This window comes from Cyanistes caeruleus, chromosome 8, assembly GCF_971803275.1.
Source record: "Cyanistes caeruleus chromosome 8, bCyaCae1.hap1.1, whole genome shotgun sequence".
Lineage (NCBI taxonomy): Eukaryota > Metazoa > Chordata > Aves > Passeriformes > Paridae > Cyanistes > Cyanistes caeruleus.
The window spans coordinates 25,258,001-25,282,259 of NC_141708.1; the positions used below are offsets into that span (position 1 = coordinate 25,258,001).

The 24,259-nt window shown below is 43.9% G+C and overlaps 2 protein-coding genes and 1 long non-coding RNA gene across 6 annotated transcripts in view; 2 read left to right on the forward strand and 1 right to left on the reverse strand.

Annotated features, from left to right (window-relative positions):
• The first annotated feature begins 3,902 nt into the window (after positions 1-3,902).
• PRXL2A (peroxiredoxin like 2A) lies at positions 3,903-15,093 on the forward strand. Of its 3 annotated transcripts, none has more exons than XM_086899825.1 (6): positions 3,903-4,012; positions 10,960-11,139; positions 11,495-11,586; positions 13,416-13,556; positions 14,316-14,480; positions 14,613-15,093. In XM_086899825.1, the coding sequence occupies exons 2-6, from the start codon at positions 10,962-10,964 to the stop codon at positions 14,709-14,711; spliced, it is 675 nt and encodes a 224-aa protein (XP_086755951.1). In that variant the 5' UTR covers positions 3,903-4,012; positions 10,960-10,961; the 3' UTR covers positions 14,712-15,093. The 3 variants fall into 3 exon arrangements, with proteins under 3 accessions (XP_086755951.1, XP_023785073.1, XP_023785072.1); XM_023929305.2 differs by lacking the exon at positions 3,903-4,012 and adding an exon at positions 4,833-5,162; XM_023929304.2 differs by lacking the exon at positions 3,903-4,012 and adding an exon at positions 7,848-8,348.
• Positions 15,094-16,526: 1,433 nt separating this feature from the next.
• LOC111931009 (uncharacterized) lies at positions 16,527-20,773 on the reverse strand. The gene is made up of 2 exons (XR_002865397.2): positions 19,329-20,773; positions 16,527-17,788 (listed from the first exon to the last, which is right to left on the reverse strand). It is a non-coding gene; the product is annotated as an uncharacterized LOC111931009 (long non-coding RNA).
• Positions 20,047-24,259, forward strand: part of TSPAN14 (tetraspanin 14) — a 35,477-nt gene continuing 31,264 nt past the window's right edge. Inside the window, exon 1 of one of the 2 annotated variants that reach the window (XM_023929303.2) lies at positions 20,047-20,330. The gene's annotated coding sequence lies outside the window, so the exon portion shown is untranslated. Of the gene's footprint in view, positions 20,331-20,561; positions 20,996-24,259 lie in introns of those variants that run through there. The other variant, XM_023929302.2, reaches the window with a different exon arrangement.

Sequence of the window (24,259 nt, forward strand, 5' to 3'; positions counted from 1 at the left end):
TTGGCATTACACTTCTAATACCAGGGTTATTTTGGTTTTATCACATGGATGTTCTTTAGCAAAAGAGGTCATATAATTTTTCTCCCAGATTTTAAATATAAAAAGTAGTTCTACTGGAGAATGCCAAATTTGTTAGAGAAAGCCCAGTTTTCTGCCTTAGAACTTGGACAAATACTTCTGAGCAACAGCTAAATCAACAGGTTGTTTTAAACCTTAAAATTGTTCACCTCCAATGCTTACCTGAAAAGTATTTACATCAGATTTTCTAGCTACATAAAACCACCCTGGTGTGATATGTTATTTGACTGAGTACAGAAACTTGTCTTAAAGACAGTGTAGGGCATTCCACTTGCATTAACACAAGCAGGCTTGTCCTTACTCATGACTTCTATAGATTGTAAAATGCATAGCTACCCTTGAAGGCCATAGTAAGAAATTAAACATGCCAGTTTTATCTCAACAACTTGTAAGAGAAATAGCCTAGAAACATACTGAGTACATGGATTTTAATAGAAACTATAGAGTAGTTGCAGGTTAACACCAGGATCACTGTAGAATGACCGTTTTCCTCTGATATCCTGATTTTACAGAAGTGCTATTACTGCCTTTTCAGTGCTATCTTTGTGGGTAATTTGGGATGTTCAAGAACCTGGTTTTGCTTGCAGAGCCTGAAGCTTGATCACTGTTCTAGTGGCTTGAATAGTCATTAAAAATACCTTTTTTTTACTGGTCTTCAGTGTCCTACATAATATGAGAATACTAAAAAAAATCAAAATACTTTATTTGTAACACTGCAGTAAACAGGAGACAAACTATAGACCACAGATTCTATTTTGCTTACACTTAGTAATTACACTCATCTGACACAAGGATATTTAAAGACTGAAGGACAGTGGGAGGACTAATGACCTCATCTGCACTTTCCAAATGCCTTGGTTATCTTTTGTCTTGTAAATGATAGGCTTTTCTGTGATTCACTGTTTGTTAAGCTATTGCAAAAGAGATTTGTTGTAAGAAACTGTATACCCACTGAAAAGACTTACTAATTCTTTCTTCCTGTTCTTGTTCAGATGGAAGGTATTGCACCAATCTCTTCTTGGTGTCCCACTGTGAACTTCTTATGTGAATAACTCATTTCAAAAGACCTGTATTTCCTTTGTCTTCTGTGACTACTGCACTTTACTACTGTCATCTTAGCTAAGATAAATCTGAGATTCTGTGTCTAGGCTGACTGATGTGTTTATTTTCTGGGAATCAGGATGAGGTTGAGAACACCCCTACAAGGGTACATGTCACTGTACAGCCTCCAAGCAAGAGACAGCTTCTGCCTGGCCTAGTGGAGAGCTATGTCAGTATGCTTCTGTGTGGCTTTGCCTTTAGCAGCATGTAGGTGAAAAGTTCAAGCTATATTTTTTTTTATATCTACATCTGATCTTATTGGCTTGGTGTTGAAAGTCTTAGTCTGGATGTGCTTTTACAGACATAGGGCCTAGACCCCACCACTGTCTTTCTTTGTTGCCTTAGAGGTCTCCTGTTTCCTCATAGAAAAGACAGATTCTTTAACAGAAGCCATTTGTCTAACCATGCCCTTGGTCTAAGGCTGATCTATAGAAGCATGATCCAACAAGAAGAAAAAAAATTCTTGAAATAAAGCACAGCTTTGTCATTCTGTACATGAATTGAAAGTTTCATAATAGTAGATCATGTTTTAGCATAGCTACTGATGCAGTGCATTCTGACTTACAGGCATGCCAGGGAAATTTAATTAACTGATGTGCAAGCAATTTACAGACTGATTCTCCTCATTCACTGCTATGAAACTGAATTATGATGGCAGGAAGAGAAGGGCTGAATGTATTTTTTAAGAACACTGTTCAAAGCCTGGGAACTTGAAGATTAAATACTGGTGTCTGTTGCTTTGTGAAGTGTGTGTGTATATGTGTTAGAGAGTTTATTAGTCTCTTTTTTTAAGAGGAAAAATATAGGAATGACATGTGAATAGGTGCATGGAAAAACTCAGCTATAATAGATCAATTTTAATAAGATTTTATCAAGAGGAAAAAGCAGAAAACCAAAGAAGTCAAATTTCCATTCAGCTTTCCTGCCAAAATTTCACTACTTTTCTGAACCAATGAAGGGAAAGATATCCTAATAAAGACAAAGTAATTGTTGCTGCACCTCCACTTAATGCAAGGAAAGCAAGCTTTTGTGGAGGTGTGGGTAGGGAAGGTTCGATTCCACTATTTTCATGACACCATATTTCTTTAAATTCCGTGTCTATTAGATATGTGCATGCATTCAAAGGATTTTGCTGCTTTCTAGAATTGGAGGGTATTCCTGGATGGAATCCAGATGTGTGGGCTGAGATTTTGCTGCATTTTTTTTGCAACATTTTTACAATAGGGACAGATGAAATCAGTATCAATTGTGAGATGAAGTGCTTGTTATTCTCACCTGGTGCCTTGTCGTGGACTCCTGCCCAGGGCAAAGAATAAATAAATATTTTCATTTTGTGATAGGTGGGGTTTTTTTCCTCCTCAGCAATACTGGCTACCTTGGAATTGTGATAGGCCAGCTGCCAGGTTGTTAGAGGTATAATGTGCAGAAGTATCATTAAGAAAAAGTTCATTTTGTGTGTTTACCATGGAAACAAAAATAATGGAGCTGCCATTTTACCATTGCCAAATATTGTCAGCTCAGTCAACAACTATGGTAAAATTCAGAAGAAAGGAATCTTGACAGCCTGCAGAAATTAGGGTTTTAATTATATAATGATGGTTGACAACATTTGCCAATCTTTTTTTTTGCTCATAATGTTTTTCTAAAGATTGCTGTGTCAGCATGGCAGATACATATATTCCAATGCTGATTGAATTTTAAAAAAATTACAAAGTCACTTCAGCATAGTATGTTTGGTGTTGACAGACAACTGAGCCACGCTGATTAAGGAGAAAAAACAGAGATAATGTTTCATGTAGTTCCCAGGAAAAAAAAAGAACCACAAATTCTTAATAATTCCAAATTCCCCATCTCTTTCAGGCAGTCTGGTAACGCTGTTTCTGCTATGAGGTTTGCTTAGGTTATTTTTTTTTATTGCTGCTATGACTTTAGTGCTTTTTATAATCCATTTGATTTCTAAAAGAATGTGTGTAGATAAAAACATAACTACCACAATTTTGGGCGAAAAGACTCAAAATCTTTTCTTTGCAATTCCCTGAGCCCATGCCATTCTGTCATGTGCAATGCAACATGGTACACGAATGCAATAGGCTCTTTCTTGCAGAACTTGCAGCTCCCTGTGGCTTTCTGGCAGCACACGGCTGCTGCTGTGCTCTGCTGTAGGAGCAGAGTGATAAGAAAAGGCCATTTTGTGTAGTTAAGTTTGGAACTTAAGTGGTGAAAAACAGTGGTTGGTGGAATGTAGACATGCCAGTACCATGGAAAGGGTTATGTTCATTATCCTGAGTTACTGTTGTGTTACAGACCAGGCTGTTCTGAGACCTCAGGAAATAGTCCCAAGGTAGTAAAGTCGAGTTCTCTGAGTCTGTGGTTGGAATGGCGCCTAAGGACCACAAGCATCTGAAGAGCGTGTTTGTTAAACGGTGTTGTGACATGTTATTGGCTGGCTTATCTGAGCAAGTATATTCTTGAATGCAATATATATGCAAACATTTTAAGTGCCCCATTAATCAGATTAGTTGAATGATAAACTCACTACATTCTTGGACTCAGGTCGTTGTGGGTTGGGTGCTTTTCTTGCCTTGCATATTTAAGCAGTGTATCCCATAATGGGTTTCGTTTCTTTCTTTACTTAGCCAGAAGCAACACTAGCCCCCGAGAGGGGGCGGAAGGCTTCCACCCGTTCCGGCCGCTAACGGCGGGGTTAATCCCGCTGGCCGCACCGGCGCAGAGCCGCAGGACCGAAGGGCACCGAGCGCTGCCGGCAGCGGTGCGTGCGCGGAGAGCGCCGGGGGCGGGCCCGGAGCCGCGGCGGGCCCGGAGCGGCGGCGCTGTGAGTGCGGGGCCGAGGGGCCGGGGGGCTGCGGGGAGAGTGCGGGTGCGGTGTGTGAGTGCGGGTGCGGTGTGAGTGCGGGTGCGGTGTGTGAGTGCGGGTGCGGTGTGAGTGCGGGTGTGAGTGCGGGTGCGGGTGTGAGTGCGGGTGCGGTGTGTGAGTGCGGGTGCGGTGTGAGTGCGGGTGCGGTGTGTGAGTGCGGGTGCGGTGTGTGAGTGCGGGTGCGGGGTGTGAGTGCGGGTGCGGGGTGTGAGTGCGGGTGCGGTGTGTGAGTGCGGGTGCGCTGTGTGAGTGCGGGTGCGGTGTGAGTGCGGGTGCGGTGTGTGAGTGCGGGTGCGGTGTGAGTGCGGGTGCGGTGTGTGAGTGCGGGTGCGCTGTGTGAGTGCGGGTGCGGTGTGAGTGCGGGTGCGGTGTGTGAGTGCGGGTGCGGTGTGAGTGCGGGTGCGGTGTGTGAGTGCGGGTGCGGGTGTGAGTGCGGGTGCGGTGTGAGTGCGGGTGCGGTGTGTGAGTGCGGGTGCGGTGTGAGTGCGGGTGCGGTGTGTGAGTGCGGGTGCGGGTGTGAGTGCGGGTGCGGGGTGTGAGTGCGGGTGCGGTGTGAGTGCGGGTGCGCTGTGTGAGTGCGGGTGCGGTGTGAGTGCGGGTGCGGTGTGTGAGTGCGGGTGCGGTGTGAGTGCGGGTGCGGTGTGTGAGTGCGGGTGCGGGTGTGAGTGCGGGTGCGGTGTGAGTGCGGGTGCGGTGTGTGAGTGCGGGTGCGGGGTGTGAGTGCGGGTGCGGGTGTGAGTGCGGGTGCGCTGTGAGTGTGGGTGCGGTGTGTGAGTGCGGGTGCGGGTGTGAGTGCGGGTGCGGGGCCGCGTGTACGTGCGGGACGGGTGTGAGATTGGCGCTGTGAGAGGGGTCGCAGAGCGCTCACCCGACGGGTGGGAGGGCCACGGGCCCGGGCTGTCCCTCCCGTGGGCTGTCCCTCCCGTGGGCTGTCCCCCACGGGCTGTCCCCCACGGGCTGTCCCCCACGGGGCGCTGCTCTCTCCCTGCCTGCTCCCGCTCGCTGCCGAGGGAGGCGGTAGCGATCGCCGCTGCTGAGCACCGGGGGGCGGCCGGGGACCTCGCCGCTCTCGCCAGCGGACCTCTGCTGCCCATCCCGAGCTGTCCAGGTTTGAAATCCTGCTTCTGCCTGCCCTCGTGCTTTAACGCTTTGAGAGATCCCTGCTTGCTAGGCAAATTTACCCCGTATGTAAGTAGGCACAGCAGGATCCGTGAAGGACGAAAAGACTCCGTGTTTCTCATTTCATTCGTGATGCGCTGGTTGGGTCCTGGGTGCAATCGCTCAGCTCAGGAAATCCACCTTTGAGCTGCTCGAAGGACCAGCTTGGAGCCCTCCCAGCCTTTTCTTTTATAACCGTGGGGGCACTGTTCCCATCAGACCTGGTTCATAGCAGGCGATGAAAGGGGAAACCAAGTTGTGGGGAAATTATTCTGCACTGGGTGGGTGCATGGCAATGTGTTACAGCCTTGTTTATGCATAGAGCTCCTCTGCCCTATGGGGTGGAGTTGAAACGTGTCCCATTTTCTTGCGTCTTTGCTCTTAGTATCAATTTTGCTGTTAAGAAATGTACAGTGTAAGAAATGAGAAAGTTAAAATAATAAGCAAGGCCTAAGAACTCAAAAAGGCTGGAAAATCTTATTTTAGGCTTGAATCTGCAGGACTTAGAGTTCTTGGATCTGCTGGGTGAGAACAGGAGGGATCACTTGCTGCCTAGCACCTGCTGTGCTTTCAGTAAATGCTGATTTGTATTATTAGTGGGTCTGCTGGTATTCCCTTTCTTCTGCCACCTCTGCAGACTGACACAGGCTGCAGCTTTCCTGCTCTGGATCACCAGCAGACCAAGCAGTGAGTTCATCCTGTATTGTCTTCAGATAGGTACTTTTTGCAGTTTTGTGCTTCGTGAAATACCTCACATCTCTGTAGTATCCATTCACTGACAGATCAGAGATCTGAATCTTTCCATACACAGTGTCTAGCTGCCTGTTCCCTCTCAATAAACCAAGAGAGCTGGAAGATTTCCAAGGTGATGTGCCAAAGCTCTTGGCTCTCCCTTGCTCAAAATAAAAGGCTTGTTGAGATGTTTGGTTTCTTTAAAACAGTCTGGGAATGGGGGTAACAGCTAACTTCCTTTCAAAGGGAGGAGTATGGTTTGTTTGCTTGACACAGCAACCTTTCCTACAGCTACAGCCAAGAGCATGGAATTCAGTAGTGAACTGTGCACGGATTGGGAAGAAACCTAAAAAGATGATTGTTATTCTTGACACAATGTGTGGTTTGTTAAGTCTTTACAATGGTATAAAGAAAGGAAAATAATCCCTTGTGTTGTGAAAATTACATTTATGCCACAAGAAATGCTAGGAGGTTTCTCTGTGCATTGATTTTGGTGTTTACAGGCCAATTTAAGTTGGAAGAGTCCTCCTAGGTTTCTCCAGTCAGATCCCTGCTTCAAGCAGGGTTAAGTTTGAAGGTCTGTCAGAATGCTGTATTTTGTAATCCTTAATGGTATTTAAACGCTCATGAAATCTTGATGAGCATGTTACCAGGTTATTGTGAATTGTAAATTTTCTTTATAGGAGTTAGCTTACAAAGGTATTTGTAATCATGACTCATTTTGGGGAGGGGGGGAATGTCTCATAAAAAATCATCTCAACTTGTTTGGGATACGCAAGTTCTGACAAAGCTCTGAGACATTTTTAGGCTTGATATGGAATGTCTTGGGGAAGCTGGAGCGGGAGAGAAGTGAAGAACAAGCAATAGTCAAAGATACTTTAGGCTAGAGAGTATTTACTAGTGCAGTCCAACTTTGTTGCAAGACAGTTTTCTTTTTAGGAAAAGTATGTAAGGAAATCTGTTTGCTACTCTGAGTCTTACTGGCATCTTGAAAACAGCAGCTTTCTCCTATTTTTTAGGTTTTATTTGGACACAGCTGTAATGAGTCCTGTTTACACTGTTAAAATAAATGTTTAAGGATAGCTGTCTTCTGAATGACAAGTTCTTTTTTGGTTGTGGGTGGGAGGGAAATGAGACATCTAGAAAACAATGGCTTTAACTGGTCTTGATAAAAGTGAAGGTCATGCACTGGCACTTACAACAGGATTAAGATTAAATTTGTTGAAATTCTAGTTAACTGAGTACTGACAGGCCATAAAATAACTCACTGTTATTTTGTAGATCTCTTTTTGGGTCACCACAAAAACATACACACAAAAAGACGTGTTTTTTCCTTTTTTCTCTGGCCTGTACCGTTTAAAGAGGAGTGTTCATTATTTTCTGGAAATTTTTACGGAGTTCAGAGATTGAAGTCCCAGAGAAAATAATACTTTTTAGCAAAGGGATGTTGCCACTAAAGCAGGTAGCTGAACATAGAAACACTGGGTTAATTCTGTAGTACAGGCTCTATACTAATAATTTTTTTCCTAATGTTGTGTATTGAGATGACTTTTACATTTTTTCCAGGGTTATTTGTGTGTATATATATATATACATAAATATATATATACAGTATATATACGGTGTGCATGTGTGAAGGGGTTAGATGTAGAACAGGCTGATACACAGGGAAAACGTGACTTGTAAAAATGCCCGGCTCTACAGAAGAGCAAGGCTCAGGATGCAGATCTAAATGTTTTGTGCTGCCTTCCCAGCTTCAGAAAAGCTTTCTGTAATTCCTGTTCCCTGTGCCTACCCACCCCATAAAAAGGGTAAGCGTGTGTTGAGTTTAAAAAAAGAAAAAAACGAAGGGTTGGGTGATTAGGATGCCTTTAAATGAGCCGTGGCCTGGATTGGCCAGGCGTGCTGGCTTTTATCGCTGCGGGGCGGCTGGGGCCGGGCTTGGCAGAGGCTCCTCCCCAGCCCTGCCCCGGCCGGGCCGTGCTGGGCCGTGCTGGGCCGTGCCGTGCCGGGCCCTCCTGTCCCGGCCCTCCTGTCCCGGCCCTCCCCTCCTGTCCCGGCCCTCCCCTCCTGTCCCGGCCCTCCCCTCCTGTCCCGGCTCTCCTGTCCCGGCCCTCCCCTCCTGTCCCGGCCCTCCCCTCCTGTCCCGGCCCTCCCCTCCTGTCCCGGCCCTCCCCTCCTGTCCCGGCTCTCCTGTCCCGGCCCTCCCCTCCTGTCCCGGCTCTCCTGTCCCGGCTCTCCTGTCCCGGCCCTCCTGTCCCGGCCCTCCTGTCCCGGCCCTCCTGTCCCGGCCCTCCCCTCCTGTCCCGGCCCTCCTGTCCCGGCCCTCCCCTCCTGTCCCGGCTCTCCTGTCCCGGCTCTCCTGTCCCGGCTCTCCGATGCTCAGCAGCCCGCATGGGTTCGGGTGAGTGCCGCGCCCCTGCTGAAGGCTTGCGGGATGCTCTCCTGTCTCTTCTCCTGCATTAGGGCTCGGGGGATGCTTGCTCGTGTCTTCCTACGCTGCTCGGTGCTTAAAAACTTGATCACAAGGCGGCTGTGTTTGTATTTCAGGGTTGGGGGGAGGGTTGTGAAGTCCTTTTGGGCTTCAGATGTCCTTCATAAACAGCAGCTAAGCAGAAATGAAGCTGCCAGCTGCAAATGCTCAGCTGTTTTCCAGTCAGTCTCGCCACTTGGGGTTCAATGACAGGGCTCAGCCTGTCTTGTTAGCAAATGTTTTAATAATCCTGCCTGCTGCTTCCCATGCATATTTTTTAAAGTGGCTCATTATGATGTTTGCTTAGCAGGGGAGGAATTTAGGTATCAACCTGCAAAGCTGCGTTTTCCTTTTTCCTATTTATATAAATATCAAAAAAATCCCATATTTGAATGAGGTTAGGTTTTTTGTCACTGTGTGGAGATCAGAGTCCAACTAATCTGCAAGGTGTGTTGACTACAGTTTATGGTGTCCTAGATCAATAACTACTGATTGGAAGCTGACCTTTAGAGATGCTGTTTGTGCTAATAAAAATGAAAAGCTATGTGAGAACTCACATTTATAGCATTATTGTACACAAATGATTTGCACAAGGGATTAAAACTTGGGTCCCTCTCCACTGTCCATAACTATAAGTTAAAAAAAAAAAACCCCAAAAAACCCTTTTTGACCTGATTAAATTGAAATCCATATAGTTGGGTAATCAAACTCTGTGAGGGAGCAGGGCTTTAGCCTTTCGGCCACAAAAATTTTAAGTCGTAGCGCAAGGATATTGCTGCATTACATATGTTTGGACTTATATTTGCATGATTCCACAGGCTGGGGCCAGGATGGTCTCTGATAGGTGTCAGAGGCCGATATAAAGAAATATCATTACAATGTGACTTCATGTTTGAAAGAAGTATGTAAAGAAAGCAGATACGGTCAAGGAAGTTTTGCCATAGTTAGAAATAAGTGGTGAAACAGGGTAGGATCTGTTCTCTTATCTGCATGATGTTTGTGTAAACTGGCCTTGTTTCTTGCTCAGCATCATGGATTACTTAAGTTTTTAGATACCCTTGAAACTAAGTATGCTGTTAAAAGAACAATGATCTTTTTGTTTGTTTGTTTGTTTCCCAATGTTGGATTTGTTTCTCAGTAGTATTCTAGAGCTGGCTTTAAGGATGGAAAGGGGTTTTCCTCACAGAAGATTCTGGTCACAGAAGTGAGGAGCTACTCCTAATTGTTTCTGAATTCTGGCAACAGCTAGCTGTGGGGATAAAGATGATGTGTATGTCTGGTTTATTGTCAGTCACAGTTCAAAAGAGTAATATGTTCTTAGATTTATTGAGGTGGGAACCTCACCCACACAAAAGTATATACAGACAGCAATACTTACTAAAATATTCTACCAGGAAATGGGGTTTTTGTGAAAAAAAAACTTGATTCTCCATAATGTGTAATGCTACAGTTGCGTGAGTACAAATATACTGCCCTTGTGATGTAAGTGTACAGTGACTTCTTATACTGCCAAAACTCCAGTGACTCTTGTACCACTTATTACTCAGAGCTGGATCTTGAACTTTGTCCATGAGGCAGGGCTGTTGTGATTTCCAGCATCCTCATTAACTGATACTGCATCACTGGAAGCCCTTTCCAGGCTTGTGAAATACTTGCAAGGGTCAGGATTGGGCTGTGGAGGGTTTGTGGAGGGAAGGTGGTTAAACAAAATTGCCTCCTAACTTGAGCCACCAGTAACCACGAGCAGGGTTTGTATTTTAGCACTGCAATATTTGTGTGGTTCCCATTGCAATGCTGTCAGTCCCAGGTGGTGGGTGTGAGTTTAGGCTGTTTGTTCCTGCTGTCCTTTCTGCCTTAGCATAGAGGAAGAAGGTGCTGTCCCAGGCATGTTTGTAGTGTTGGGTCACTGGGTAATAAAATGGTTGCAAGTCTACATTTTTCTATCTGCAGGCATGAGCTCTAAGTTTGGCTTTGTGCCTGCTTTGGTTCTCAGTGGGGAACTGTAAGGAATGTGAAAGGTTACCAGTTATGATGAACCAGATATAGAAGGTTTAGATTCATTTTTTTTTCCAAGTCTTTTTGGAATATTTGTAAAGTTCACAGTTTAATATAGATTAGTGTGTGTAAAACATTTAATTTACAAATGCTTCTTTTTTTTTAAGAAAAAACCTGCTGTCTTACTATAATAATTTAGGTTACTGGATAACGTATAGGTCGTATTGTTAGAGGCTCTTTATTACACACATACACTTTGATCATCTTTCTCCTCATTGCATTTGAGCAATTAATTATTAATGTTTTTGTCTGGTGGCAGGGAAGGGTAAAAACTTCTTATTAATATCCAGTTTTGATGTGGGTCAGGCACAGAACTGGAATGTAATCTCTATGTCTTAAAACCCATTTCAGTACATTAATAAATATACAGATTATCTTCATTAAACCAAAAATACCTGCATGAGCTTTTAGTTGTTTTAACCCAATTCCTCCTCCTCTGGCATCATGCATGTCCAATGTCAGAGCTGTTCTTTCTTTCTCTTTCCAGAAATGTCCTTCCTGCCTGACTTGGGGGCCTTCACCATGGGCATGTGGTCTGTTGGCCTTGGAGCCATTGGCGCAGCTGTGACAGGGATTGTCCTTGCTAACACTGACTTATTTTTGTCCAAGCCAGAAAAGGCCACACTGGAGTTTTTAGAGGAGATAGAGCTAAAAACTTTGGGACCAGGTAAGAATCTGGCTATTTCAGACCATGTTCAAAAATTGGACTTTTATAAGAACCTTTCTAAGGCTAGGGCTGGAAGCAGTTTCCTCAGTCTTCCCTAATGTACTTGAGTGTCCTTGATATCCAATACTTGTGGTGAAGGAAAAGCAACCAAAGCTGTTAATTCTGGATGAAACAAGACACACTTCCAAAAATCAATAATGCACTGATCTTATGCATACAGATTTTTGTTTTTTTTCTGTTAGAACTCTCTTTGAATGTGGAATTTTCTGTAGTGCTTTGTGTTGGTCCATAAAGTATTAATTGTTATAAACAAAAATGGCTGATATTGTTGGTGTTGTTTCTCCTGTACAAACAGAACAAAGGACATTCAAAGCAGGTGAACTATGGAAGGAGAATGGTGCAGTGATCATGGCTGTACGAAGACCTGGATGATTTTTGTGCAGAGAGGTACTTGCTGGGCTTGGGGATTAATTAAGAAAAGTTGAGGTCTGGTTGCATAGATAGTCTGTAAATAAAGGGAGGGGATGAACAGGACAGTCATCAAATACATCTAAAATAACTGCAAGGTTTTGTTTTATGGTTCAAACAGGTCACCAGCTACCAGCATACTTAGTTTCCTTTGTAGCTGTTTTGTATGGTCCAGGTCCTGAGCATTTTCCTTCTGAAGGTGATAGTTACATGAGTTTTACATCTGCCAGGGACCTAGCCCATGGTAATTGGAAAGGGAGATTGCACAAGATTCAGTTGGTAATGAGTCTTATGAGCTATTTATATATATATAGTCCAAAATAAGTCTCTTTGAGCCAGGTAGTCTCTGGTCAAATGCAGCCCAAGACTGGACTGGCAGAAAGCCATCAGATAAAGCTCAACTGCAAAAGCAGAGGTGTGCATAGAGTGAATATCTCTCTGTTCTGGGTGCTAAATGTTAGGCAGGAGGGTACAGAGTCTGGAGATAAGGAGTTCCTGTTCCTTAACAAGGTGGGCTGGAAAACAAATTTTGATCCTTAACTTAACATTGGGCTCCTTGGGTGGAGCTCCTTGGAAGCAGACACCTAAAATATAATTTGAATGTACCAAGTGCCTGGGAACAGCTATAGCTTACACCTAGGACATTATGTTTCTCATAGCTATAGGGAAAAATAGTTATTATATTGTTACTCACTGGTCTGTAACATGGAGTAATTAATATTATAACCTCTTCATTAAGGCATCTGCTCCCATCCCAGTAGCAACTGCTTAACTAGGTGTAGCATTCATGGAAGGTTTAAGAGCTTTGCTCTCTGAACAGGTGTAGCGTAGGTGGGAGGAGAATGCACTTACATGCCTGACTGTAACTTTCACACAGTCAGGAATCCAAGAGTGATTTTTTTATTAGTAGTAGTAGTATTACTGAAAGTTTCAATTTTTTCTGTCTGTTCATCACTGTTTCTCCTTGGTACTCAGTGTATATTCTAGATGTCCTGCAAGCCTTTCAGCTAAGGTATTTCACTTAGGTGACTGAGAGTGATCATGTAAAGTGTGTCCATGTTTTTAAAGCATGGAGTTAAGTGTTTTTGTGGGAATTCTGTCCAGTAGAAATGACCTTTCTCTATGGAAGATAGGAAACATATTTTCAGTGCACACTCTGATCAAAACCTCAGGGATTCTTGTACAAACTGTGGGAATTTGGATTCCTTTAGGAGAACAAAAAACCCACCAGATGAGTGGTGGCACCTTAGACACCAGAAAAAGCAGTTTTGCATCTGGGATACTGAAAGTCTATGAAGAAATACCCTGATTTTTTTGTTACTGGGGGATTTAGGAAGGAGAGTCTATCTTCATTACTTACTTGAAGCTTGTATAGACTGCTCCTGCACAGAGTCTTCAAAATACTTTGCAGAAGGACTGATAATGATGGATGTCAACTTGGAAAAAGGATTTAAAATCTGAAAAAGTTAAATGATGTGCAGGCATTATTTTTATATCATTCTAAAATACTTCAAAAGATAATTGAAGCCCTATTACAGGCAAGGTATATCTACAGCTCTAATTTAAAAATATGTTTTATCCAGTAAATGCTCAGAAGAATCTTCTTCCTCCATGTTTAACAAAGGAAATTGTAGTAAATCTGATGAAGAGCTGCCTAAGAGTACAGCTAGCTTAAATGTTACAAGTCTATTTCTAGTCTGAATTCTCAAGCTAGAATTTGTGTGTTTGTGATGGTCTTGAAATTCAAGGTGAAGCTTTCCAACCTCCATTTATTGACTGAAATGTTTGGGGCTTTTTCCTTTGCTTAGGAGGCTTCTGAGCTCTCCTCTCTGAAACCCCAGCTGTCCAAGCTGGGTGTCCCTCTCTATGCTGTTGTGAAAGAGAAGATAGGGACCGAAGTGGAGGATTTTCAGCATTATTTCAAAGGAGAAATCTTTCTGGATGAAAAGGTATAGTGAAGCTGGTGTTCTCCTTTTGTTTAAAATGAAATCTATGAATGCCCTCTTTGAGGAGCTTGTATAAATAAGTAGAACGTAGTCTGAATAAAAAGGGATTTAGTAGCACTGTAGTTTAAGAAGTTAATTGGCTTTGTTTTTCTATATTTATACATCCTGCTGAGCTTACAAACTGCAGTGTAACTATGCACTGATAATGCACTCTTGCAGGATTATTCCTCCCCTTTAACAGGTAAACAATATGGCCTGTTAATATTGATTCCTTTCTTTCACTGGCTGTGTGACTTGCTGATGTTTATGATGTGTGAATCAAGGTTTGAAGGTGACACATATAATTAATTCATGATGTACAGGCCAGATTACAGTGATATGGTTTATCCTGGGACACTGGCACATGCTGGATTGCTAATCTCATGTCCTGCAGAGCCACCGCCCTGCTTTCTCCCTAAACCAAGAGATACATTTAAAAATCATTTGGGTTCTGAAGAAAAAAAAATATGTAATACTCAGAATCTACTAGACAGTCTTTTATTTTCTCTCTCCCCACTGCCTGTGTGAAAGAATCTGGCTGAATTTAAAAAAACGCCAACAATCAACCGACCAAAAAATATATTTATCACAAAGGACTGCTGTTGTTTGCACTATGGATGTAGGTGCACATGAGGCTTAAGCACTTGTGGATGAGCTTAAAATCCACATGAATGAAAGGTCCTTTTCCCTCTGTTTGCTGACATATTTTCTGTTCCCCTGCAGAAAGGCTTTTATGGTCCACGCAGACGAAAAATGATGTTGTCAGGCTTTTTCCGCTTGGGAGTTTGGCAAAATTTCTTCCGTGCTTGGAGAAGTGGATATAGTGGAAATCTGGAAGGAGAAGGATTCACGCTGGGAGGTGTATATGTGATTGGGGCAGGAAGACAGGTACTGCAGGCCGTCTAGGAGGCTTTTATCTCTCGTATCAGATCAGAAGTTCGTTTCCTGGGATTGTTCGGTTGGGCAGTGGATCTTTTGCAGGGAGATGTGTCTGAATTTGTCTTTTGTGTCTTTGACTAGGGTGTTTTACTGGAGCATCGTGAGAAAGAATTTGGAGACAAAGTCAGCCTTCCATCTGTCCTTGAAGCTGCTGAGAAGATAAAAACACAAGCTTCATAAGTGGAAAAACAGTTGCACATGTTTCTGATTAGAGCTTGAAATGTAGAATGTATCCATGTCTTGAATGTATGGTGTAATTGCTCAACTATTTAGGGATCAATGCACATGAAAGGCTCTCTATTCAAACACAGAAAATTATGAAAATCCTCTTGGATTGTTTTTGGTTCCTTTGCAGTCCTCCAGGTGGCCAGGATTTTGACTGGTCCTTTGTATCTGACTGTATTAATGAAAGGCTGGGTCTAAATTCTGACCTAGCCTAGATGTTTTCAGTCAGAGACAGTCAGTTGAAAACCTGTCTACTAAGGAAGCAAAACTCTGCTAAGGCTGTAGTAATGGAGTACCAGCTGAGGGGAAAATATAATAAAACTTTATGTAAATGAAATGCCTTTGATTTTTGCTTTTTCATTAACATGTAAATACATCTGTGTTTCTAGAAGGCTACACCCTGTCAGCCTAACTGAGATATTGCATTCAAGGCATGCCACTATGTCTGCACAGTGAATTTCTTTTTAGTTCACTACTGGCTCTAGATCCTCTAAGTCCATGTGATTCCCTGCAAGGAAGATAATTGTAGCTCAAGGGCAAGTTCCTTTTTGTATTTAAGATTATTTTAAAAAAAATGTGCATCCTTATGGATGAAATTCTGACATTTTTTCGTAGTATTTATGTCCAGTTGAAACTAATTTTAAGAAAAATATTTATATGTTCTTCAGAGTTTGTTCTTCACAATTCTCAGAAACAACACTAGAAGTGAGGATTTTGAGTGATTCATACGTTTCATTTGGAAACTAAATAGAAATTGGTCTCGTGTATGCTACTGTCAGCTGAAATTTGTGTTTGACCATTTTGAGGGATGGAGAAAGGAACAGGATTTGGAGATTTCAGCAGCAAATTGACTCTGTGATATGGACTTCCTCTATAAAGACTCTCCTCGGATCCATGGACAGACACACAGAATCATGAAATAAAGAATTGTGCCTGAGGGATTCTTTTCCTGGGTTTTACTGCTGAAAGGCAGTACTGGTATCGTGTGCTGCCACAAGGGCCCTAAAAAGTTCAAAGCGTTGTGACAGTGTCCACTTGTCTGCAGTCAGCATATGGATACTTGGGAGTGCAAGTGGGAGGAAACACAAGAGATGCTAAAAACAATGGATGTGAGCTACAGTGTCCTACAGTTGCAAGAGATTATGAATAACAAAGATCTTACGGCAGGAGTATTCTGGCTTCTGTAGAGTTCTGAGTTTTCTTTCTCATGGGAAATAGAAAGCTTTGCCATTTGCAGAGAATATATCTTGCACAAAGACCAGCAAAGGAGGTACTGATCTTAGACTTAGACCTGCATTTCAGGCCTTGTCCCAAGGTCTGTTTGTGCATTTCACATAAACATGAAATGAGAAAGGCATAAACAGTCCTTGGAGTATGGGATGGAAGCCAGACAAATTCCAAGAAATTGAAGATAAAGTGGAGTGCCTGTAGAACCTGCAGAATCTGGGAGTATCTTCTCAAAATTTTGTGTACAGGCAACTGCATTCTGCCCACTCTGTCAGACTGGCTGCCCAGTCAGACTGCAGGGAGCCTTAGATAATGACAAGGATGCCATGGGGCTCCAGCCCTGCTCTCAGCATACCCAAAGGGAATGGAAACAGAAGTTATGGAAACAGAAGCAGGAAGCTATGCTGTCCAGCATCTGGAGTGTTCATTTGAAGTGTAATGGCTGCCAAACATATAAATCACTAACACTATGACATAAACTAACACTAACTAATCACTAACACTACGACGCTACGACTAAAGTGTTCCTGTAGTGTAAAAACATTTTTAGACCCACAAAGTCTTTTCAAGTTTATTAAGGTACTCATGGAAACTGAAAGTTCTCTGCCCTGGTAGGTTCCCCAGAGGGATCTATACAGAAACCACATCAGACCAAGATATTTTCCTGCTCTAAACAGCTTTATTTCCCGTAAACAGTTAATGCACGTCTTGATTTGAAAGTTACATAAGCTTACCTGCATTTCAAAGTTTTATAACCCTGTCTTTCAGAAATCAAGTCAAAATTTGGAGCTCTAGAAGGTCAAAATGACATTTGAAATAGTTATGAAAAATTCTTATTGGTAAATCTGATTTTTTTTTCAAGCCAACCCTGGGATTATTTGGAGGTGACTCATCCTTTCTGAACCCCAGACTGACAAAATAAAAATGGGAAGGATAGAAAATAAGTGGTACATAGGAGCTAGAAACAGATAATTACCATTGGAAATGGGCTAACCCAAACAACTAAAATTAGAGTAAAATAGTAAAGGAGGAACAAATTAAATCTAACTGAATTTCCAATACTGCAGTCTGAATTTAGAATACATACTAAAAAAAATTTACAGTTGTTGATTTTTGTTGTGCTAACAGCTACCTCTGCTGGCCCAATTCCTTGTATGCATTTAATATTTTGATTTTTTTTTTCTTTTAACACTACATGTACCCAAAATCTAAATCACTTCTCAGCACATCGAATATCTCATCATACTTCAACACTCATCTGGCTACTGGAAACTAATAACTAATGGTTTGTTTGTTATTCTGAGATGTGCATTTTGCACCCATGCAGTATGATATTCTATTTATTTTCATCTTTAAGGCTGAAGATGGGTCAGTAGGAAAGTGCACAAGGTGCAAGGGTAGGGCTTGAGAAACAAAACATTGCTGTCTTAATTTCTCTTTGATTAACTTTTCCTTGTTTTTCAGCCCATTTATCTTTTTTTTCAGCACATAATCGGGATTAATGAAAATATTTCAAGAATGAAAATGCTGTGAAGTCAACTATGTAGGTGTAATATCGGAAAGTGTTTTATTTCAACTTTAGGGATCACCAGTTGTGTTTTCTATTTGCAGTGTCCTTTTGGGGCCATGATAAAAATGGTCTGTCCCAGAGGGTGTTTCTGGTTCTGCATTTTTGTTTCCCAGTGCAGATTACCTGTTCCCACGGCTGTCAAATTGCCTGCCTTTGGTGCCATCGGCGAATATCCACAACGGGGCGGGAATGCTAAGGGTTCCCTGCCATTTTCTGATGCGTTTCCTGTGATGCACTGTGGTAAAAAAAAAAAAGAAGAAAAAAAAGAGCAAGTTTCTCTCCGCACCGCTGGATGTCACTGCTACCCAGCCAAAGTGCAGGTGAGCGGTGAACCCGAGGGGTTTTCTGCAGTAGGAGATTTGCTTAACAGGTTCCAGGAACAGACCACTGTAGGGTCCGATGCTGCTGGAGGAAAGCTGTTGGAAAAGACATCTATTCCTGCCATCTTTTTCACCTGTATGGACGTTTTCCTTTTAAGAAGAAGAGATTTGGAAGAAGGATCGACTGCACTGACTGACACAGTCCGTGGTATATAGATATTTCTAATTGGAGGGAATAAATTATTAGCAGACTCACTGTAATACTTAGAAAATTGACCCTATTGCTCTTTTGTGGTACTGATTTCGGCTCCTGCACGGGCTGTCTGGGGCAGATCGAGGGGACCGGAGCAGAGAGGTGCGACAGTCTCTGGGGAAATGCTGTGGGACTGAGGACAAATCTAAATCACTGATTCAGCCTGATCCCCTCGAATTTTATTTGGTATCTGACCAGTTCCATCCTAGTTTATTACTCTTCTAGTTGTTCTCAAATGTGTTATAAAGGCTTTCCCTAAAATATTTCTGCTTTCTCATTTAGATCCAGATACTGATTTCTTTGTATTTGAAGTTGCTTAAGGTCTCTCAGTAGCTTCTGTGGGCTTTGCTTCCTTGCACATCCCTCTCTCTTAACCTCATAATTATCAAAACCACATGACAATTCCAACTCTAACTCTGGTTTCCAGATGCCTCCCTCCATAAATAGATTTTTTTTTTTTTTTACACTAAAATATGGTATTTGGTGATAATGTTGAACATACACAGTGGTAAACAGTTCTGGTCAGACCATTTTCCACCAGCTACTCCTCATGATGATTTCATTAATTTTAGAAAACGTTTTGCAGTAGTCAGAGGAAACCAGTATTGACAAACCATACATTGGCCTGTACACGTTAACTTAAAAAATCAGATTTCCTATTTCCATTCCTGCCAGATTATTACACCTCTTACTACTGAAGTGTCTGTCTTTTAAAAGTGTTCCAATTTGCCCTAGCACTTAGTTAATGGTTTCTGTGATGGATGAGATTTTTACTCCAATTTTCTTGGCAACACAGTGAAGCACTGTGCGGAGATAGTGTCAAAGGCAAATAAATGGGGCACAGAGAGGCTGTTCAAACCAGCTCCATGCTAACAGTGAACACAGTCAATTCAACTATGCTGTGAACTGCTAACACTAACCATTTTACAAATGGCAAATTGCAAGAGAACCTTATTTTATCGACAAATGCCCTACCTAATTCCACAGTCCTTATATCCTAAAGCTGCTGAATTTCCCTGAAATTTCCCATTTTCCCTGTTGAATTTTAGCAGTTACTATTACACCATCTTCCTGTCTCTTACAGAATTGGCATACTAGATCTTTCTGCCTTGGCTCTGGAACTCCTGAAGATGTGACTCAACACTCTGAGATTACTTGAGTACTTCTGAGATGGAGAAAGGATCTCTTCTAGTTCTTCTTACCGTATGATAATCCAGTGATCTTTCTCAGCTCCCCTTCCCCTCTTAGATTCTGCTCAAAATTCCAGTAGTTCTTCTACCATCTCCTGTCAGCTTTAACACTCAGTTCAATTTCGCTTTGGTTTCTAAGAAGTCTTGAGCAAGCTTGGGGGAGGCTGCCAAATACTCTCCCTCCCTTTAAAACAACAATAAGCAAAAACCCAAACCAAACCCCCCATTTATTTTATTTAAATAACTGCATGTGGGAAATGAGAAAGAATCTTGATCATGTGAGCGGCAAGTGGGTGACACACTGGTGTGTATCTGCTTTCTCAGACATCAGAAGAGCATGGGCGAGGGGAACTCTGCATTTACTATTAATTCCAGCACGCTTTTATAGTTGTCAGCTTTGATGAGTGGAGAATTAGCACACTAGAGAAGTGCTAAGCTCACACCATTTGATTGCTCAACAGTTCCTTTCACTTCAGTGCGATTGCTGTTCCTTGGTGAACGGGTTTTTTTTCTTGATCCGGGGGGAATAAGGAATTCCTCAAAGTCCAAGGAGCTGGTGAAGAAAATGTAGACAATGTAAGGCAGCCTGTACGAACACGTGTGGTGCTGCATTACCTCCCTTGGCCTTTCCTTCCTGCACACCAATGTATTTTCATAGTACCGGAGACATTAGTTTTGCTTTCTACATGAGGAAGGGAATGAAGGTGACAGAAATGTTTCCTTGTGTCAAGAGAGATCACAAGGTGTGGAAAGGGAACAGAAGGAAGGCGTGAAGGTTGGGAGCCGAGCGAGACGGCAGGGGAGCATTTCCCACCTGCCAGGCGGTGGCTGCCTCAGCTGGGAGCTATCACTCGCTAACTACACGGGTTAAACAGCTCAGCTCCCCCTTCCCCTCCCTCCTCTCTTCTCAGCGTCTTTCCCGAGAGGTGTAAAAGCTCTGGGACGCCTGAAGACTCGAAATACTCTTCGGGGCCATTTTATTTCATGTCTTTCCTTCGCCTTCCGGCTCTCCAGGTAGGCTCGACCGTGCGTTCAGTACCACTCAGCGTGTCCCTGACACGCCGGCTCCTGTTCGGGAGCCCTGCGGGGCTGAGGCGTGGCTGAGGGGCGCTGAGGGCTGTGCCGCGCTCCGCAGCCGGGCCGGGCTGGCCTGAGCCCCGGCCGCAGGGCCGGCCCGGGGGACGCGGCCTCGCCGGCCACGGAACGAGTCCAAGACAACAAAGCCGAGGGCCTCGCCGAGGGGCCGCGCTCCCCGGGCTGCGGGGTCGGCACCGTGAGGGGTGGGGTCAGCCTCCGCCCGGCCCCGGGCTGCTCGGGGGGAACGCCTGCCAGGGGGTCACAGCGGGCGAAGCCGGCGGCTGCGGCGGGGTCCGGAGGCAGAGCTGGGCTTCCTGCACGCCCCCTTTGTGTGGAGCACGGCTGCGTGCGGAGCGGGCGTGGCCGGGCCGTTCATTTCCGCGCTGCCTCGGCCCGGCGGGAGAGCGGCGGGGCGGCCCGGCACAAGGGCACGCCTGGCGGGCACGCCTGGCGCACCGGCCGAGCTGACGCGGGGAGGAGGCTCCGGGAGCGCCGCCGTGTCCATGGACTAGCTGAGGCACCGGAGGGACCCCCGCCTACGCCGTCCGCCGCCTCGCCGTCCGCCCAGCTCGGCAAAACTTAGCGAGCAGGCTGCTGCCCCGGTGAGTCCCGGCCCAGGCGTCCGCCCGCCGTCTGCCCCGGGGGTCGCCCTGTCCGGAGTGCCCCTTTCTCCCTCCGTCTTGTGGCACCGGCATTTCTATCCTGTCTCCCTGGAGCGGTCTGCTCCCTGCAGCATCCCGGGGGGCTGGCGGCCAGCGGGCCGGGCGGGGAGCAGCCCTCCGGCTGCCGAAGTTTCCCGGCAGCGCGGGGCTATGGCGAGCCCCTGCCATTGTCCTTGTCCATTAAAGGAAGCCGGAGAGGCCGGGTGAGGCTTCCTCTGGGAGTTCACGCTAGCTTGTCTCGTTGAGGTGCCACGAGGGAAAAAAATAATAGTAATAAAAAAAATTAAAATAATAGAAAAAGGCCTTTCGGAGTGCTGCAGCCGGAGTTTGCCCGCTCCGTTCTCAGCCGTCGCCCCGGCTGCTGGCGGACCCTGCCCTGAGCCCAAGCTGCTTAGGGGAAGCAACGGCGCAGTGAGTGTAAGGATTGAGGCACCTAACTAATTTTAAAAATATTTTAACTTTAATTGCCTGTAGGCTGTGGTAGTGAGCGACCTCTCTTGACGCCCTTTCAGCCTCCTGCCGTAACAGGCCCGTCCGTGGAGCGCGGGGGTACCAGAGGTGATGCTCCACGGTCAGATCTGTTTTGACTCTTGTTTCACCTTCCGTGCTCTTTGTAGACTTAGCGGTTTCATTTTGAGACATTCTGAATTAACAAAAAAGTAAGAACTAAAATTCCCAAAGAAACCTTAACTCATGCTGTAAAATAAGGCGCTTGCTTGGGTGTTTTTTCCTTTCTTTAGTGGATCTTCCAAGGAGGTGAAGAATATTTTAAAATAATTGGCAGGACAAAAATCTTCCAGCACTGCTTTTTAGTTTAGTTGGGTTTTTGTTTGTTTGTTACAGTGACGTGTTGTGACCTGGAACTCTGGATAAAATGGAAGGAAAGCATTTCTTAGGGAATGGAAACACGGGGTGTGTTGTTCCTAAGTGCACTCTGTTGAGATGATCCATCTCTGGCTGTCTCCATCAGGGAGTAAGGCATCAGTACTTTATACTCACAATAAATGTCTGAAACTTGAAATGCTTTGGTGTGGACGGCTGAGGTGTTAGCACTATCTCCTTGACAGAAGAATTGTGTGCAGAGACAGGGGATCAGGTAGGAATTCAAGTCTAGTCATTGGTGTGAAGTAGGAATGAGCTGTAGCAGAAACTACTTAGTAGCGTTTGGTTTGTGTTTTTTGTTGGTTTTTTTTTAAAGGAATTCAGGACACTTGTGTTGGTAGAGTGGTGTTCTTTATCCTTTGGTTAATGACACTGGGAGAAAGTACTTTTAGGGTGTGATATCCTTTTAGCTCTGCTCTTGTAGGATATAGTCTGTTGTTGCCTGTCCTTAGAAGGTTGTCTTGTTCAAAATTATAATGCCACTGAAACAGCAATTTTTAGAAATAGCTTCCCAAAAGTCTGGAAAAGTGCGTTTATATTGAAAAAACAATGTGCAAGTAACTTACATGGTTGGCGTTTTGTTTTATGTTTGTTGATCTTGTTCTCAGATGGACTTGCTGAAGGTGCAGTCTAGGTCTAAATTGCAATCATGGAAAGCTGATTTTCTGGGTGGTGTGTTCTCTGTGTGATTTTTTTTTTTTTTTAAATGTAAGTTGATCCAGTTAGCTTCCTTTGTATTTGTAGCATTATCTCCAGTCCCCAAATCAGAAGAAAACTCAAGTCTTGCTCTTGTTTCTGGGCACAGGCTTTGCCTGACAGTGCGCTGTAGATAAACTAATCTTGCTGTTTCCTGTTTAAAGCCTCTTTCCTGTCATTCCTGCCTCCTTGTGGGGAGCAGGTGGCAGAAAAGAAGGAAAAAGTGTGATCTCCTGCTAGAAGCAGTGTCTGTGCTCACCTTCATATAGGTGACATACATAACAGGACTGTGAGGGGGTGTGTTCTGGGCTGCCTTTTACTAGCATTAGGCCTTGTAATACTTAATGAAAGGACCATAAAAAGCCCTTGTTCTGAGCCCTAAGATGCTGTTTAATTGGGGTGCTTTCCTTGGTATTGAAGGCATAACTTTTTGCTCTTGGGTGCAGCAAGAAAATTGTTGCCGCGGTGTCTTGTGAATTTGGTTATATCTGGATGATGAATGAGTTTATTGTATGCTTCTAATGAATAACTGAGGAATATTGGATTGCTTTGTTTTGAGGCTTGTTGCATATACGTAAAACCTTACAAAAGAAGGGCCTTGTAAAACACGGTTTAGGGCTTGCTAAGCTAGCCTGATAAGTTCCCATGAGAATAGAATCCTGTAACAGTAGGAGTTAGCACAACAGTCTGTTCTTGTAAAATTACAGTTCGCACCTGTGAAGAGGAGGATCCTACCCTTGAGAATCCTTGAAGAAAATATGTAAACTTCTGGGTAAAGAGAGAGCCTTAGCACATATGCTAAGGCACCTTCAAACCGATAAATGGAGTAGCAAGAAACTTAGGAAACAATTAGGATTAAACACGATGACTTTGAGAACTGTATAAAAATAGGCTGTAACATCAAAGTATGGCTTTTGCCTCTGAAATTTTGGAGTGTTGTGCCCTTCATTGCCTGATTCTCACAGTGAGAGGCTGACCTCTGATTTTCTTAGAGGGTATTTTTATTTAGTTTATGAAGCTTTAGTGTGTGGCTGTTAGTGTACCTACCTGTTAATGGGTGTTTGGAAAAAAGAGGAATTTTTCTGCTGATGAGCTGCTACAATTGATTGTCACAGTCTATCAAGTTTCTCATTGTGGATTAGGTGTGGCACAGTTTGAGCACTGATAAGTGTGTTTTGATCTCCCTGTGTTAGTTCAGAATTCTCACTGGGGTGTATGCAAGGGGAAGTGGAGTTGACTGAGCAATTGTCAAAACCGTTCCACAGATCCTCCCTTTATTCTTTTTTGTTTTTACAAAATGTTTCACCTGGGTGGGGTATGGAAAAATCTGTGGATTTCAGTCAAACTTTAGTTGTAAGCTCTCTGTGCCATGTTGCTTTGCACTGTGGCTTCTTATGTCAAAACTTCCTCTTTTTTGGTAGAACAGACTTTCATACTTTGCCACCTGTGTTGCTTTTCTAGGCCTAAGATGGTTGCAATTCACAAAATCCATGACCATGCTGTGGTTCTCATTTTTGCTTCAAGGTGAAGTAGCTCAGATAAAGTAAATCAGATGCTCAAACAGTAAATGGTGCAGGCTGTTACTAAAGGGGCATTAAGCAGAAGTTATTTCTAGATACAAAGATT